At 36.0% G+C, this 18,482-nt stretch overlaps 1 protein-coding gene across 1 annotated transcript; it reads right to left on the reverse strand.

The window, feature by feature from the left end:
• Positions 1-1,110: 1,110 nt before the first annotated feature.
• Positions 1,111-3,502, reverse strand: LOC110895909 (caffeoyl-CoA O-methyltransferase). Its single transcript, XM_022143292.2, has 4 exons — positions 3,144-3,502; positions 2,789-2,933; positions 1,674-1,805; positions 1,111-1,570 (listed from the first exon to the last, which is right to left on the reverse strand). Exons 1-4 carry the CDS (start codon positions 3,314-3,316, stop codon positions 1,277-1,279), a joined length of 744 nt encoding a protein of 247 aa, XP_021998984.1. The 5' UTR covers positions 3,317-3,502; the 3' UTR covers positions 1,111-1,276.
• Positions 3,503-18,482: the final 14,980 nt, after the last annotated feature.

The following is an 18,482-nucleotide window of genomic DNA, read 5'->3' on the forward strand; positions in this document are numbered from 1 at the left end:
ATTAATAAAATAAGCAACTAGATAAAGAAAATCTATGACAAAATGTAGATCAAATGAAACGTACAAAAGACCAAAAAAAAAGTTAACCAATAACAAGCTGCCATACTGGTAGCATGCGACACTAGACACCTAACTTCTCTTTGTAGTTATATAGAATTTTAAATTGTCATGTGTAATATTAACAATTCTAACTTTTTAACATTTTAACAATTTGAAAAATAGAACAAGTGCGTCAAATTCAGAATATCATGCATTATATTTTTTTCTATATTTTGCAAATATATGCGATTTTGATGCGGATAAATGAGTATGTATTGGTTTCAGGTAATCGGTCAACAATTACAAGAAAACTTTTAACCAATCCAATATCTAACACTTACCCAATAACCCGTCATGTCATCATGAATGTTTAGAGTTTCGATTATATGGTCGATCACTATTTTCTTAGATATTTCTTCTAAAGAAATTTTTTTTTTTTAATTTTTTACATAATGAGTGTATTTGGTTACTACTTACTAATACAAACTTTTGTCATTGTAATTTATGAAGTTAAGATTATGTTTGTTGTAACAAATAGTAGTAAGTTATTAATCACGTGATTTATCCTATTTAGCTCATTTGTCAACTAATTATATGTACCTTTAGCTTTAGCAAAAGAAATGAATAGTTTATTGTATTTTTAATTACATATATATTCTCTGATTCTAATAATCTCTTCCACCTCGACACTAATTTCTTCATAGTCTTTTCATAATCTGTCACTAGCAATAAAATCATGGACAAACTGGATACTTCAGTTTATAAATAACTGATTGAGTGGATGCATGTCACGTGTGTAATATATTCGATAAAGGAACAATTAACTAATATATTTTATAATTATATAATTAATCAATATAAAAGATTGTAGGCTTGTAATAAATGATTTCTTACACGTATAAGACTTTATGATATAAATAATTGTTTGATAGTACGTTCTTTCTGACCATCCGATTGAGATGGAAGGCCGTACTAAGATTAAGTTGAGTACTTATAGCTGTTTGTCTTTGTTAAGGACAGGAAGTGAATCAATCATCGCGGTCCGAAATGATTTCAAGGAGAATACCATGCTTATCTTGAAAACAATTATATAAAAAAGATATTGTTTTATCATGATTTCCGATATAACAAACATACATCAAAATAGAAGTAGTTTTACAAATTTGAAACAGACATTGGGGAGAAATATCATGCCATGGGTGATCTAGCGACCCCCTCTTTCGATCAGTCATCGAATTTAGCTTACACGACGACATAGAGTGATTCCATCCCCAACTGGAAGCTGACATATCTCCACTCTCGGATCAACAGCCAACGCTTTATTAAGTTCCAACACAAAGTCTCGGTAATATCGGACATATTTCCTAAGCGGCGCATCCGGTGGGGCCACCAACGACCCGTTCCAGAGAGTGTTGTCATAGCCGATCACTCCCCCAATTTTGACAAGATCAATCAATCTTTTGTGGTAGTTAAGATAGTTGTCTTTGTCAGCATCCACAAAAATAAAGTCAAAACTTCCGTGAAACTTTTCCTGTAAATAAGAAAATCAGAATTCTTGAATTAATATTATTTCAAAATTATATATATGTACACAAATCAAAGGTGAATATATAATTATTTATATGTATACTTACATCTTCGATCATTTTATCAAGAACAGGAAGTGCAGGGCCCTCTCTAAAATCAATCTTGTGTGCAACACCAGCTTTTTCAATGATGGGAAGACCTATTTCATAATTCTCACGGTTGATGTCCAAAGCCAATATCTAGAAAGAAATAATCAAAGAAACATTTAGTTTATTTTTTTTAATTTATTCGACTAATTATTACTACTTCTGTTTTTGTTTCCGTACATGTTATTTGTATTTTATACCATAAAAAGTATTTCTTTTAGCCAGGGTTTCATTGGCGTGGAGCGGTCTCTTTACCTCATACAAGGCCGGCTCTTGTATAAGTAAAATGAAGCAATAGCTTTAGGCCTCACATTTCAAAGGGCCTCGAATTTTAAAGAGCTAATATTATTTATTCTCTCTGGTAAAGTTACAATTGGTGTGTAATTTTATTTGGTTGAGAAAGGTTAATGTTGTGGGCAAAAAAGAAAAAGAAGATACACATTGAAAATCTTGAGATATGTGAAAAAGATATTGACCATCAAAAGAAAGTCATTGTACTTTTGTTTTTTTTTTTCTACTTTCTTATATTTAGAATATTATGTTTTTTTTTACAAATTTTAATATATATAGTAATTTTATAAACTCAAATTTATTTATTTACATGTGAACAATGTTAATTATAAATTAAATTGTATCTAGTGTGATATTCACATAAACTCTTTATTATCTATCTTGTTTCTAAGAAAATTATACATGTAAGTTAGTTATAATAAATATATATTAAAGTATTGATAAAAAATAAGTTGAAATAAATAGTATGTATAAAGTTATATTCAACTTATAAAACTAAAAATATATTAAACTATATATATCATATTTTTTTATGTTGATATATTATTAAATAGAAAAGATGTTATCTATTACATTTTAAAGTCTTGCTCAACCTAAAACGTAACTAATAGAAAAAGGCCTTAATTTTATTGTTTGCTTTAGGCCACTAAAAATATTGAGCCGGTCCTGGATAGAGGATAGGTTTGTTATTATCTCAAAGTCAGATATTATCGGGTACATAATTTGTTTGTTTTTAAACATATTAATCAATATTAGTTTTATTCAATGATACACAGATGATATACCTTTCCGTCATCAGGGAGAGCTAGAGCGGTGGACAAAAGTGAGTAACCCGTGTAGACACCAATCTCCATGGTGTTTTTGGCGTTGATAAGTTTCAAAAGCAAGTTTAAAAACTGCCCTTCATCAGCTGATGTTGTCATCAGGTTCCTGTTTTTTCATATCACAAACAACAAGCCCTCATCAAAATCAAGAAAATCAGTTTTCCAAAAAAAAAAAATGTATTTTTTTTAAAGTCAAAATTTAAGTGCTTATTGGTATTTTGTCGGTAACCTGTCGCTAAAATTAGGATTTTTGTCTATGTTAGAATTTCGTCAAAAATGTGTAGAAATTTTCAACCGTTGAAAATTGACAACTTACCAAGGGTGTTTAGCAGTAACCTCACGTAGCTCTTTCATGGGTGCAGGTTCCCTAGGGTAGACACTAGTTTCAAGAATATATTGATAAAGTGCATCACTTTGAAGAAGGCTCTTGTGGCCAACTTCTTGGTGCTTTGCGGGTTGATTGTCGCTGCCGTTGTTAACCGCCGCCATGTGATCGGGTTGTAAGGTGACTCACTAGAGATTAATAACTTGTTTTGTGGATGAAGAAGTGGTGAGCCTGAGATGAAAAGAAAATGTTGAAGAGGTATTTATAGAAGGAGATTGTGTATAGGGTAGAGAAGTGTTGGGTCGTTGGTTGGTGAAGTGGGAGGGACTTTCTTTTTACCGGTTAAATGGTGGGCGAGGAGTTGGTGACACATTTTTTTTATTATTATTATTTTGAAGCATTCGTATACTCTCCTTTTATTATTGTAACTAGATGTAAAACACTTGTAATATAGTTTGTTTTAATATTAATCATCATCATACTCATTAAATCTCATCAATAGTAAAGCTAAGGTATGTTTTAAGGAGAGACTATTTCTAGTGAGACCTCTAGCTCAATAATAGTTTTGCATCAAGACTTGGGCATAAGACACATAACACTCAACAATCAGGACAAAGGTCGATTAGTGCATGTACCCTTTTGTCTTTCGGCTGTCAACATCACCACATGATGCATGATTAACCGTCCGCTGCTTTTAACGTTATTTTCACGAAATTAGTAAAATAACATTAAACTTAAGGCAATTTCGCTTTTTTCCCCAAGGGCCCACACATATATACATAGCGTGACGTGTGTTTTAATAATAAAGTTACCAATTAAAGTAAAAATCGAATAAGTAATATTTGACATGAGGTTGATTAATATCAATTGTATATGCCATTAAAATTGATGTGCGTAGATAATATGTAGGTGAAACTAAAAGTATTTGTTGTGAAAAAGAGTTGTGGTTGGTGAAGGGCATGAACAATAAAATAAATAAATGAGTTGGGGTTGGTGAAGAGGCATGAGAACGGCAAAATAAAACCAAAATTATTTTTTATTTAGAAAATGCCAGCGGGGCCCGTTCACCAACTTTTATCCTTCGTCTCTGACGTGACATTCACCTAATTTCTTGATTACAATATGTAACATATAGTAGTTTATATTATTGATTGATTTGAAGAGTGCGTATGGTAGTTTTAGAGTGATTACTTCAATTACAAAACTCATTATTTAAGTTCAACTTTTTCATGAATATAAAAGAAATGGTTACAGACACATACATTTATAACACTATCCGTAGTAGGGTGTTTTTACGTATTTTTTCCTAAAAAGAACGTTCCTCCAACGCTTCATACCCGCCCTCTGAGCGTTTTTTCAAAAAAAAAAAAAAAATGCCCAGAGCATTCTTTTTTCCACACCTGTTGTTCAATTATTTGGTCAATGACAGGTATTCTTCTTTTTGTTTGGCCAATACGTTTTTTTGATGTTTTTTTTATTTAATTCTATTACACCTCTTTTAACATAATGTCTCTCAATGTCCACATCCCTACTACACCCATTTTAGAAAAGTGTTCCATTGCTGACTGGGCTGGCACATGACGCAACAGACCCAAGGGTGAGAGCATTATTTGTGTCTTCCACTATACATGGTCTAAAAAAATAATTTAACCAATAAAAAAATTCGGCACGATTTTTAGTTTTTCATACATGTTACACAAAAACACCATGTTCGAGAATTTAAAACATCGTAAAATTTATAACATCATGAAATAAATACCGCCCCTTTGTGTATATAATTATGTATACAACAATATGGGCGTAGCATAGTGGGGGCCGGGGGCGCCCAACTCCCTGAACTTTTCGCTCAATAGTGTCCGGTATGTAGTTTTCGTATAAATTTTTTTAGGTATATACGTTTTTAACCTCTCGGTTTTATAATTTTTTAGATATAATTTTAGGTCCAGTAACTTCTGACCTCCGGTCGACAATCTCAAGCTTTGTCACTAGTATATAAAATTTAATATTATTTACCTTTTGTGTCAGATGAAAATTAAGGAAATTGGTAGATAGTAAGATAACATTCGAGTGGTTTTTTAGCATTAGGTGAGCCTTGAGCTCACATGGTGTGTTAAACATTTTACCGAATTTCGGTTAACTTGTAACATTCATATAAGATCAACTGTAATTTAGATCTTAACAATGCTTTCACTTTGGGAAAGCTTGAAGATTTAGTTTTATTATTTTAAAATCTCTTTATTAGATTTGTACCTTAAGTTAGTCACATTGCTCGATTAGTATAAAGAATAGCTTCAAGATGTGTGTACCTTGGGCCCTTGGCATCTGCCTACGTGTATCATTTTCTCATGGTTTGTTAGAAGTTTTAGAGTAAATTGTCAAAATCGTTCCTGAGGTTTAGCCATGTTTGCTAATTTCATTCAAAATAACTTTTTATGCCAAATTGCCCTTCACTTTTGGCAATTTTTGTTATTTTCATCAAAACCACTAACTTATTTTACTTTTTCAATTAAGTTGAAATATATTTAGATGAAACTGGCAAATATAAAACCTTAGGGACGATTTTGGCAATTTACTCAAACTCTTTTTAATTTCTTTTATTAATTAATTTTGTCACACACACACACACACACACACACACACACATATATATATATATAACAAAAATTTACATGCAGTTTAAAAAAAAAAAACTAATAGTATTGTCACATAATTTTTATAAATTTATCTAAACCACTAACTTAGTTTATTTTTTATTTTTTTGTTAAGGTGAAGGATATTTTAAATTTTATAAGTTAAAACGGAAATTAATTTCCTGTTTTTTTTTTTACATAGTTCCTAGTGGCCTACTGAAGTTTTTGTAAATGACCAAATAACCTTTATACTAGTTTATGTTGTGGAAATTTAAATGTTCAATATTATATGAGCTTTTAAATGACCAAAGCACTCATATAGAGTTTTATAACTTAAAAGCTTAAAAAAGGAACTTATGTTAGTATCATGACAACCTAATTTGTACTTTTATTAATGACCAAAGCACCCATATAGAGGTTTATAACTTGAAAGCTTAAAAAGGGAACTTATGTTAGTATCATGACAACCCCAATTTGTATTTTTATTCGTATTTTTTGCCCTGTTAGTCTCTCTAATGAGTTTATTCTGAATTTGTGTGCGCAATGGAGGCTACTATTGGTATTGATTTTTTTTATCCAAAACCATGTATCTCGAAGATCGAATTATTTGCTTACAGCTTTGGTAAAACTACATATTCCATAAATTTCTATTTATTAATCAACTGTAACAGAAAAATTGTTCCACTCAATAAACTGGAATTAATCTCATGTTTCAGAAATGTTTATAGGGACAGAGTTGGACAAGAAGTTTTAGGAGTCTAATTTCTAGTTACAAAAACTTCAATAGGTGACTATGAACTATATAACAAAATTGGAAATTAATTTGTCTTAATTTATAAAATTTAAAACATCCTTCACCTTAATAAAAAAATAATAATAATCTAAGTTAGTAGTTTGGATGAAAATTTAAAAAAAAATATGTGACAAAACTATGATTTTTTTTTTTATAAAAACTGCATGTATATTCTGTTATATATATGTGTGACAAAATTAAATTAATAAAAGAAACTAAAAAGAGTTTGAGTAAATTGCCAAAATCGTCTCTGAGATTTTATATTTGTCAGTTTCATCCAAATATCATTCAACTTAACTGAAAAGGTAAACTAAGTTAGTGGTTTGGATTAAAATGGCAAAAATGCCAAAAGTGTAGGGCAATTTAGTACAAAAATGTCATTTTGGATGAAACTGCCAAACATGCCTAGACCTCAGGGACGATTTTGGCAATTTACTCAAAGTTTTAACTACTATTTTATGCCTTTTCTTTCATTTCGTAGATATATGTGTGGCTCAAATTTATATTCAGGACTTGTCTTTTCTTGTTTCTAGGTTTGTCGTGTTAAAAATAATAATGATTAAAACTCAAACATGTCAAGTGAATTTGTTGTTCAACAATGCTAAACTTATTGGGTTGTTTATCTCTTTAGGCCTGTTATGTTTTGGGCTGTTTATGATGGACTCATCTGTTTTATCCGATTGATAGTTGTTTGTTATGAGGTTGTTGTAACAGCTCGAAAGATAAGGGGCGTTTGTGTAACTTCTGAGGGACCGCGATCATCTTTTGGCTATCTTGTGGATTAATGTGTAAATTTGGTTGTTGGTAATATAAAAAGGTGCTTTGGTTTACGGTGAAGATGTGATTCCCAATTCTCACAATAACCATTCTTCAACATTGCACATATTCCCCAAATTCTCTCTTAATTATTCACCTTCAACGGCAATTAGAGGAAGTCTGGTTCTCCAGCGATCAGTGTCCGGTGATTAAAGGAGTTTTGACCCTTCTTCACAGCCTATCATCTTGCCTTTGTTCTCTCTGGTTTTGTATTGTATCTGCTTGTTTTGCTCTTGTCGATTGAAGAAATCTCGCCTGTGAGATCAAGTCTGTATAAATCAGGTTGTATACGTTCTTGTTTGTTTCTTTATTGTCTTTGTATTTTGTAGATCAACTGATTAAATCAGTTGATCTAAGTGTTTGTACATCAGATCTTACTTTGTGTAAGATCAAGGGTATTGGTTGGGTGTTTTTGGTTTGGGTAAAAAAATAATAAAGTTTTACGTCACGTTTTGTCGCTTCTCTGGTGTTATTTTTTTTTTGTTTCTTTATGTTTTGTCACACCCCGATTTCCACGTGTATCACCTGTGGGCCCGGTGGGGGTTTACCGTGACGTAGTTGGCAACAATATAGTCAAACCACAATATATAAATGCACAGCGGAAGCATAAAGATAAATATTATTTCAACCACTGATTGTAATAACCATGTATCACGAGTAGTCGAAACAAATCCACAGGGGATCAAAATAAAAATATAAGTATTGTTCAACAGACGTAGGCATCTTAGGCTTGCGAGACTCTTTATTGATGCTAAGGAGAAATATCCAGCCAATTACGCTTAGTACCTGCATTTAATCTTTTTGGGAAAATACGTCAGTTTACACTGGTAAATACATTCAACCGACACTTTTTTGTAAAAGGTTTAATAAAAAATTGATTTGAATGCACAAGGCACAAACTCTTTATAACTTAGGAGAATTATTTAAATTTATAATCTTGTGAACAAATTACATGTTCCTTATGCGTTCAGTAGCCCGGACGTACCGGGTTAAAGATCAATAGACACACCACATCAACTATTTATGCACTGACGAGTGTACGCCTACACTCCGCGCTTAGGTCGTGGCCATTTCGTAAAATGCTGCCAAGGATATCCGGGACATGGTCATTAACCCCCCAAAGGCGTTTAAGTAAACAAGACTGTTTAAATGAGCCGATCAAATTATTCAATTAACCACCAAACGATGGAAGATTTGATGCCCGACCAAGCGGTATTTTATATACCGTAACCCAAGCCCGTATATCGGAAAATAAGTTAAAAGTATTTACCTTTGCAAGTAATATCCTCAATCAAATAAATGCAAGTATCTTTTACTGGTCTCCTATTCTGGAACGAAGGTTTGTAACAACGTATTAGAATCCTAACGGGTCTTTAATGTAGCCTTAGCTAGACCGGTTGGTTTCAAAGGATAATTACGGCTTAATCACGTGAAAGGCGAAAACCAGGAATGGAATGTGATTTGGACCCAACAAGTTTGAAGACTTGTTTCGTATGGGTAATATAATAACACTCTGGATTTTGAGGTCAAAACAATAAGGTTTGACCCGTTTCGGCTAGTTTATGTAAACTAGTTACATAAACCGAATCGTACGCGCAAAGGTGTAACGGGTAACCGTAAGAGTCCTACACAAGATTCCTAATTCAATATGCTTTAAAGAGGTTGTGGTATCAGTAGGATACCTTCCATAATGCCTGTAATGAGTTTAAATCCATTATATGCCCTGTAGGGGTATTTCGGTCATTTTTAAAGATTATAAAAGAGGTTTCTGAGTTCTACAGGAAATCTGAGTTTTCCAAACAGTTTATAAAGTCCAAAATACTTTACTTATTATTTAAAATCAGTAGCAACTGGAATCGGGTCAAAATACCTTGTAGAACTCAAGTTATGCTCGAAAAGGGTATATTCGGTATTTACCGAACCGATGCCATAACCGCAGGTTATGAGCAGGTTAAAAATCATTAAAAATCTTTAAAAATCTCAAAATATTATTTTACATCAGTGTGTAAAAGGTTTGGTGTCGAAATCTTGGTTTAGATAGGCGTTATGCTAATTGCGCTATTTAATTACTAATATTTCCGTAATTGCGCTATATAGCATAACTCCTATTCTAGACCTCGGATTGACGTGAAAATTTAGGGACATGTTTAGAAATCAGTAACTAAGGTTATTGTCCTTTCACATGTCCAAAATTCTCGTTTTAAATTAAAAAGGGCGTTACGGTCAACTTTTAAGCATTTAACGGAAATGTGTAAAAGACTCGGACAAACAACGAACTGGTCACAGAGGGTTATACCATCATGTAACCTGGTCCTAAGAGAGTCCTAAGGCATATCTAAATCATACCATAACGGGTCAGAACTAAAGTCAAAGCAAAAGTCAAAGTTTTGCGACTTTCGGCTCCGAACCGGGTCAAAACAGTAAATGGTCGGATCAAACAAGCTTAGACTAATTAATATACTTATTATCATGTTATATGAGTGTTAAAACAGGTTACACGCCATCTACATTACTGATTATGCATAAAATCGAAAAATAGCATTCTGTTGACTTTTTCTAAGCACGTTTGACTCGACATTCGGACTAGTTAGAATGGGAATCAGAGGGTGCCCTTTTAGGGGTTTAAAGCCCACATGATTACCAACATATAACTACCTTTGATTCGACAAACCACTGGACCATTTGTGATTTATCGTAAAGTCAATCGTTAATTACGACGGACTGACTTTTAAGCTAAAACTATGGAAAACTAAACCACAAAGGGTTAGGCATACTTACAGAAGCTTTGTGCACGACCAGAGATGTTAGAAGAATGCTTTTGAGCTCCAGAAGTGATCAAGAAAGCAGGTTTGAGGTGTGGTTACAATGTGTGCACTACATGGCCTTTTATAGTGAAAAATTGTGCATTAGATCATGACAACAAGGGCTATAATTGTTCATGGATGATCAACATGTGTCCCTGAGTGCTAGGGGACGTTTAGGGGGCGCCCATGCTGCCATAATTGCATTCTATGGCGTTTAAAATAGCAAACAGTGAACCTGTCCCCGAATTCTGCATCTGGCGGTCTAACGCGGCCCGCATTAAGGATCAGGCTACCCTTACGTGGGCCGCCTGAATCCTTATGTCAGGAACCGGATCTTCACATGGCTCGCGGCCCGCCTGAGCTTCCTTGTTTCTCTAACGCGGCCCGCCTGAGGCCTGTAATTCAAGATTTTCAAATCTTTTGCCATTATTAGCCTGACCTTTCGGTTCCGAAGGGGTAACTTTGCGTTTTGGGCCTTGTTTATTTACGAATAAGGGCCTCGCGACTTTTACCCGCATTGTTAAGTCCCCGGTTAGTTTAATTACTATCCGAAAAGCCCTAACTTTCATTGTTAACGCTTCTAACCCCTCGCATACGAAATTGATCATAACTTTCTCGTTTTAAAACGGAACTTCGCGAAATTTATATCGTATATTCTAGTGAGTGTAATTTACTGTTACAAAGCCTCGGGTACGTTAAAGGGTCACTCAGAGGTAATACTTAAACATGTTGACACAATTAACCCCTGTAGTTTGTAATCTCTCACTTTCTTCCGTATTTCATTACGTACCATCCATGATTTATCTGTTTGAAGGTACGAGAATTATTTAGGGTTACTGTACAGTGTATTTTTCCCTCGTTGACATTTTTAACCCTCGAATTTACATGCTTTCAATGTTTGTCAACTTTAGTCCTTTATTTAGTATTTAACACCACGTGTAAACTCAAGACACGTGTCAATACATTATTGGACGCTAAATTTCGAGGTGTTACATCCTCACCCCCTTAAAAGAAATCTCGACCTCGAGATTTATTGGAATAGATGAGGGTACTTCTCCTTCACCGTGGACTCTACCTCCCACGTGTACTCGGGACCTCTACGGGCATCCCATTTCACCTTCACAATCGGTATATACTTCCTGCGAAGTTTCTTAACCTGTCGATCCTCGATCGACATAGTTTTCTCAATGAATTTTAAGCTCTCGTCGATGTGTACATCTGTATGCGGTATAACCAGTGATTCGTCAGCGAAACACTTCTTCGGGTTACAGATATGGAACACATTGTGGATACCACTGAGCTCTTCCGGTAAGTTTAATTTGTAGGCAACCGATCCGACACGTTCGACTACCTCGAAAGGTCCAATATATCTCGGGCTTAGTTTGCCTTTCTTACCGAATCGCATCACCCCCTTCCAGGGCGATACCTTAAGTAATACCTTGTCGCCTACTTCGAAATTGAAAGGCTTACACTTCAAATCTGCGTAGCTCTTCTGCCTGTCCCGGGCAGCTTTCAATCGATCGCGAATTTGGACAATCTTGTCCGTTGTTTCAAATATTATATCAGGTCCTGTCATCTGGACATCTCCTACTTCTGCCCAACAAACGGGCGTTCAACATTTTCTACCATATAAAGCTTCAAAAGGTGCAGCCTTAATGCTTGTGTGGTAGCTATTGTTATAGGAGAATTCGACCAATGGTAGGTGGTTATCCCAACTGCCACCTAGGTCGATCGCACATGCACGGAGCATGTCTTCCAACGTCTGGATTGTACGCTCACTCTGTCCATCTGTCTGAGGGTGGTAAGCCGTACTGAAATTCAAACGTGAACCCAAAGATTGTTGGAAGCTTCTCCAGAAGTGTGATGTGTATCTGGTATCTCTATCGGAGATGATAGACACAGGTACTCCATGAAGGGCTACAATCTTGTCTACAAACAACTGGCTAATATATCGGAGCTATGAGTCTCCTTTATAGCTAGGAAATGTGCTGACTTGGTCAGTCTATCAACTATTACCCATATTGTATCGTTTCCCTTCTTTGTCTTTGGTAATTTGGTGATGAAATCTATCGTCACCATTTCCCATTTCCACTCGGGAAGTTCAGGCTGTTGTAGCAAGCCCGACGGCTTTTGGTGTTCAGCTTTCACTTGTGCACAAGTCAAACACTTTGCTACGTAGGTGGCTATAGACTTTTTCAATCCTATCCACCAAAAGTTCGCCTTCAAATCCTGGTACATTTTATCAGCACCAGGATGAACGGAATATCGGGAACTATGGGCTTCTTGAAGGATAACGTCACGAAGACCTCCATAAACAGGAACCCATATCCTTCCATTCAATCTCAGAATTCCGTCTTTGCCATAGGATAACTGCTCCTCAGTTACCCCTAGCTTTTCGTTTGGATAGTTAGCTTCCAACACAGCTTCTTTCTGTGCAGCTAACAATCGTTCATTCAGACTGTTCTTTATTTCAATGCTCTTGGCATTGATCCTTATTGGCTTTACCCTTTCTTTCCTGCTCAAGGCATCTGCGACTACATTGGCGTTGCCTGGATGGTATCTTATTTCACAGTCGTAGTCGTTCAGAGTTTCCATCCAGCGTCGCTGCCTCATATTCAGATCTTTCTGATTGAACAGATGCTGAAGGCTTTTGTGATCAGAATAGATCACAAATTTAATGCCATAAAGGTAATGCCTCCAAAGCTTTAGTGCAAATACAACGGCACCCAACTCCAAGTCATGGGTGGTGTAGTTCTTTTCATGCACTTTCAATTGTCGCGAAGCATAGGCAATCACTTTGCCCCTCTGCATAAGCACACAACCCATACCGGTGTGCGATGCATCACAATATACAACAAATTCTTCCATTTCGTCTGGCAATGTCAACACTGGAGCATTGCTCAGCTTTTGTTTGAGGATATCAAAAGCTTCTTGCTGCTTCGGGCCCCAATTGAACTTTATCTTCTTTCTAGTTAAAGAAGTTAGGGGTGCAGCAATTCTTGAAAAATTTTCGATGAAGCGTCTGTAGTATCTTGCTAGACCTAGGAAACTGCGAATTTCCGTAGGTGTCTTCGGCTCCTGCCAGTTCATGACGGCTTCAACTTTAGCGGGATCCACCTGGATACCACGCTCGCTGACTACATGCCCAAGGAACTGGACTTCTCGTAGCCAAAAGTCACATTTAGAGAACTTGGCATAAAGCTTTTCTTGATGAAGCAGTTTGAGAATACATCGAAGATGCTTTTCGTGGTCAGCTTGACTCTTTGAATAGATAAGGATGTCATCGATGAAGACAATGACAAATTTATCCAAATAAGGCTTGCAAACGCGATTCATGAGATCCATGAATGCGGCAGGTGCATTGGTGAGCCCAAAAGGCATCACTAGGAACTCGAAATGACCATAACGAGTCCTAAATGCAGTTTTATGCACGTCTTCGTCCTTGACCTTCAATTGATGGTACCCTGACCTCAGGTCAATCTTGGAAAAATAGCTTGCTCCTTGCAACTGATCGAACAGGTCGTCGATCCTGGGCAAAGGATATCTATTCTTGATCGTAACTTTATTCAGCTCGCGGTAATCGATGCATAGACGCATCAAACCATCTTTCTTCTTGACGAACAGGATTGGCGCTCCCCAAGGAGATGAACTTGGTCTAACAAAACCTTTGGCCAGCAGGTCGTCTAGTTGCGTCCTCAATTCTTTCATTTCCGTGGGTGCCAATCTATAAGGTGCTCTCGCAATAGGTGCGGCTCCTGGGATGATGTTGATACTGAATTCCACTTGTCTGTCTGGTGGCAAACCAGGCAGTTCTTCTGGGAAAACTTCAGGATAGTCGGAGATGACTGGGATGTCTTCAATTCTGGGTTTCTCCTCACCGATGGTTACCTGTGCCATATAAATGACACATCCTTTCTTCAAACATCTGGATGCCTTTAGCATAGATACATGTGCAGGCAATCCATGTCGAGTATCTCCTTGGATGGTAAGTGGTTCTCCAGACGGAGTCTTGATTACCACTTGCTTCTGGTTGCACACGATTTGGGCTTGGTTATGCGATAACCAATCCATACCCAATACTACGTCGAAACCAGCGAGTTTAAAGGGTAACAGGGATAAAGGAAATGAGTGATTCCTAATGGATATAACACATCCATCTAAAACAGTTGAGACTGTTCCCATAGTCCCTTCAGCTAGTTCTACTTCGTATTTTACATTCAAGGTTTTAACAGGCAATTTTAATACCTCGCAGAACTTATCATCCACAAAGGATTTATCTGCTCCGGAATCAAATAAGACTCTTGCGAAAATGTAACACCTTGGAAAATTACGTCCAATAATGCATTGACACGTGTCATAGGCTTTGAATATGTGAAAACATACTTTAGAGGGACTAAAGTTGACAAAAAGTGAAAACTATGGAATATAAGGGTCCGAAGTGTCAACAATGGATAAATAGACTCTATAATAACCCTACATGGTGTTTATAACTCTAAACGGATAGATCATGGATCATACGAAGCGGAAAATGCACGAAAGTGAGGAATTACAAACTATAGGGACTAAAAGTGTCAACATGTTGAATTTATACCTCTGAGTGATCTTTTGGCAGCCCCGAAGCTTTGTAATGATAAAATATACTCACTAGAATATGTGGTAAAAATTTCATGAAGTTTCGTTATCGTATGAGAAAGTTATGGCCAAAACCGTACTTGAAGGGTTAAAAGCGTCAACGTCGAATTTCATGACTTTTCGGGTGAGCGCAAAGTTAACCGAGGACATTACCATGTTGGTAAATGTTCCAAGGTTCTTAAAAATCAGATTTGAGGGTCTAAGGGTCAAAATAAATGGCCAAAACCTCGTTTACGAAGACCAGGGACTAAACTGCAACTTTTAAACAATGTTTGGGGATCTGCAGACTCCAGGCGGCCCGCCTGGAGCCTCTTATGCGGGCCGCGAACCAGGTACAGTGACAGGAACTTCAGGACAGCTGCCAGTTGATCGATTTTTGAGTTGATTACAACTTTCATTCACCTCCCAAACCCTCCAATCGAATTGCATGCAATATGGGACACCTATGGCTCTCTCATAACATCTGAAACAACATAAAATCAGATCAAAGCTTCACTTTTGAGGGTCTTGAGTAGTAACCAAGAACACATACAACTTTCAAGAATTCACAAGAGCTATTCTGGAGCTTCCTGGACGACAAGGCACCTTCATAGTGATAACTAAGCCTCATTAGGACTCTTGTAAGCATTCATAACCTTCTCTAATTCGTTCTAGCTTTGATTATTAGCCGAAAGTCAATCCGTCATAGTTATAGTTTGACTTTTCGATTAAACGAAAATGGCTCAGTCATTTCTTAAATTGAAAGTACCTACAAGTTGGTATTTATGTGGGAAACAAACCCTCAAAAGGGTATTCTCTGATTCTCACTCTAAGCATGATTATTGTCGAGTCAAAGTTGTTCTTAAAAAGTCAACAGAACTTGTTTTTGTAAAATCTAGCACAAATGGTAATATAGATGACATGCAATCAGTTTGATCATCAAAAATAACTTTGTAATGAATGTAAGAATATGTTTTATCATGACCAACTCGACAATCTTGGGTATAAACTCGGATCGGAACCGAAAGTCTTATAAAATGACTTTTTCTTTGACTCTCGATTCGGATCCGTGCATGCATGTTTGAGATCTGCATTAGAGCTTATTTTGGATCATTTTTATTTATGTGCAACTCTCTGGAATTTTACAACTTGATTCCATGCTTAACCGATTCATATGCATGTTTCCGATTTATGCTTAAAGTTGACTATTTTGCCCTTTTTGCTATAAAACGTGATTTTTGGAAAAGTGAAAGAGTAGAAACCTTTATTACTAATTTATAAACTTGCACCGAAAATTTGATATCAGTTGGAGGTCCAGATTTAGAGTTATGTCCGATATCGTAAATATAGAGCTTTATGTTGAATAAACGGCGCATTTAGCGTATAACCTATTTAAGGCCACTTTTTGATATAAAACTTTTTACCCACTGATGATATATAATATTTTGGGATTTTTGAAGATTTTTATTTAATTTTTGGCTGATCGTATCATAGGTCTCTAAGTTTGATTCGGTTAATACCGGTTTTGACCTTTTAAGTCATAAAATGAGTTTTATAAATCCTTTTGACCCCAAACCTTTTTCTACTGATTTTATTTGTTAAATAAATTATTTTGAGCATTCTGGAAATATAAAAATCTCAGCTTTCTTTTAAAAACCCGGAAACGGCTCTAAATCGCCTTTCTAAGCGTTTTTAACGCATAGTATGTACTATAACCATATTAAGCATATAAGGACTATACCTACTGATGTATTTAGCATATTTTTATATAATAATAGTAAGTATAAGTTTTTGAACTCAGATTTCCAGTTTTGACATTTTTAGCCCTTGTGAAATTACCAGAATACCCCTAAGGTGCATAGTTTGGTTTTAAATGATAAGTTTTGTATATGGGTCATACCCTACTGTTATAATAGGTCAAATTAAGTATATTTACTGTATAAATCAGACCTGTAACTCAGATTTCCAATTTAACTCTTTTACAATCTTTTAAATGACCAAAATGCCCTTATAAGGCATAAATTGAGTTTAAATTCATTCGGGGCATAATAAAACATAACTTGCTAATATTATAACATATTTAAAGCATATTATCTCAGGAAACTTGCATATGACTCTTGTGGTTACCTGTAACGCTCCTTTTTAGCGTTCGGTTCGGTTTATGTAACTAGTTTGCATAAATTGACCGAAACGGGTTAAACATTATCATTTTTGTCTCAAAATCCAGAATGTATTTAGTATACCCATATTATACAAGTATTCAAACTTGTCGGTTCTAAATCACATTCTATCCGGTCTTCGCTTAATCGTGCGCTTGAACCGTATCGTCCTTAAAACTAACCGGTCAAGCTTAGGCTTAAATAAAAGACCCGTTAGGAATCTAATAGGTTATTATAAACCTTTGTTCCAGAATAGGAGGCCCAGTAAAAGCTACCTTCACTTGCCAATTGTGATTCATACTTACTAAGGTAAATACTTTTAACTTATTTTCCCTATACGGGCTTGGGTTACGGTATATAGAATACCGCTTGATCGAGCGTACAAATCTTGCACCCTTGGGTGTTCAATTGAATAATTTGATCGGCTCGTTTAAACAGTCTTGTTTTACTTTAAGCCTTTGGGGGGTTAATGACCATGTCCCGGATATCCTTGGCATCATCTTACGAGATGGCCACGACCAGAGCACGAGGTGTAGGCGTACACCTGTCAGTGTATAACTCTTTAATGTGGTGTGTCTATTGATCTTTAACCCGGACAAGATCCGGGCTACTGAACGCACAAGTAACATGTAATTCGTTCGAAAGATTATATTGCATAATTATCCCAAGTTATAAAAATATTTTATGCCATGTGCATTTAAATCAATTTTCAATCATTTTCAAAATGAGTCAGTTAATTTGTATTTACCAGTGTAAACTGACGTATTTTCCCAAAAGGTTAAGTGCAGGTACTACACGTACTAGGCTGGCTGTCTTCTAGAGCGTCCACAATAAGTCTCGCAAGCCTAGACGACAATAAAACTGTTGAACAATATCATATTTTATTTTGATCCGCCTGTGGATCCGTTTCAACTACTCGTGATATTTAATATTACATTTTATTTAAAGTTGAAATGAATCTATCCCTGCTTCCTCTGTGCATTATTATATTGTGTTGTTTGTCTATGATGATGCCAACTACGTCACCATACCCTCCACCGTGCCCACCGGTGACACGTGGAAATTCGGGGTGTGACAGGTTGGTATCAGAGCCAACTCTGAGTTAATTAAACACTAGCCTTTGTGTTTAATCTCAGTTACACAATTGCACATACCTCGATTCTCGAGTCTAGACAAAGAACTTAGGAAATATTCAAAATTTATTTTATTTTCTAACTTTGTCTTATATATATTTTGTTGTGCCACTTGTTTGATTTTGACAGGTTCAAAATGCCGCCACGTGTAAGAGGAAGGGGACGAGGAGCATTCGCAACCTCTCATGACCATGAAGCTGGGCCTTCGCATAGGCGAACCCCTTCAGGACCTTAAAACACTGATGCCCGAAACCTGTGGAGATCGTTCGCTGAACCCGCCAGGCACTCAGCATCACTGAGTACCTCACTTTCCCTACCACACTCTTTTGGGCCTCATTCTGAAAATGAGCCCCACAACTCCCACCAATCCTACATTCCTCTTCA

This window comes from Helianthus annuus, chromosome 12 (assembly GCF_002127325.2).
Source record: "Helianthus annuus cultivar XRQ/B chromosome 12, HanXRQr2.0-SUNRISE, whole genome shotgun sequence".
NCBI classification, from domain to species: Eukaryota; Viridiplantae; Streptophyta; class Magnoliopsida; order Asterales; family Asteraceae; genus Helianthus; species Helianthus annuus.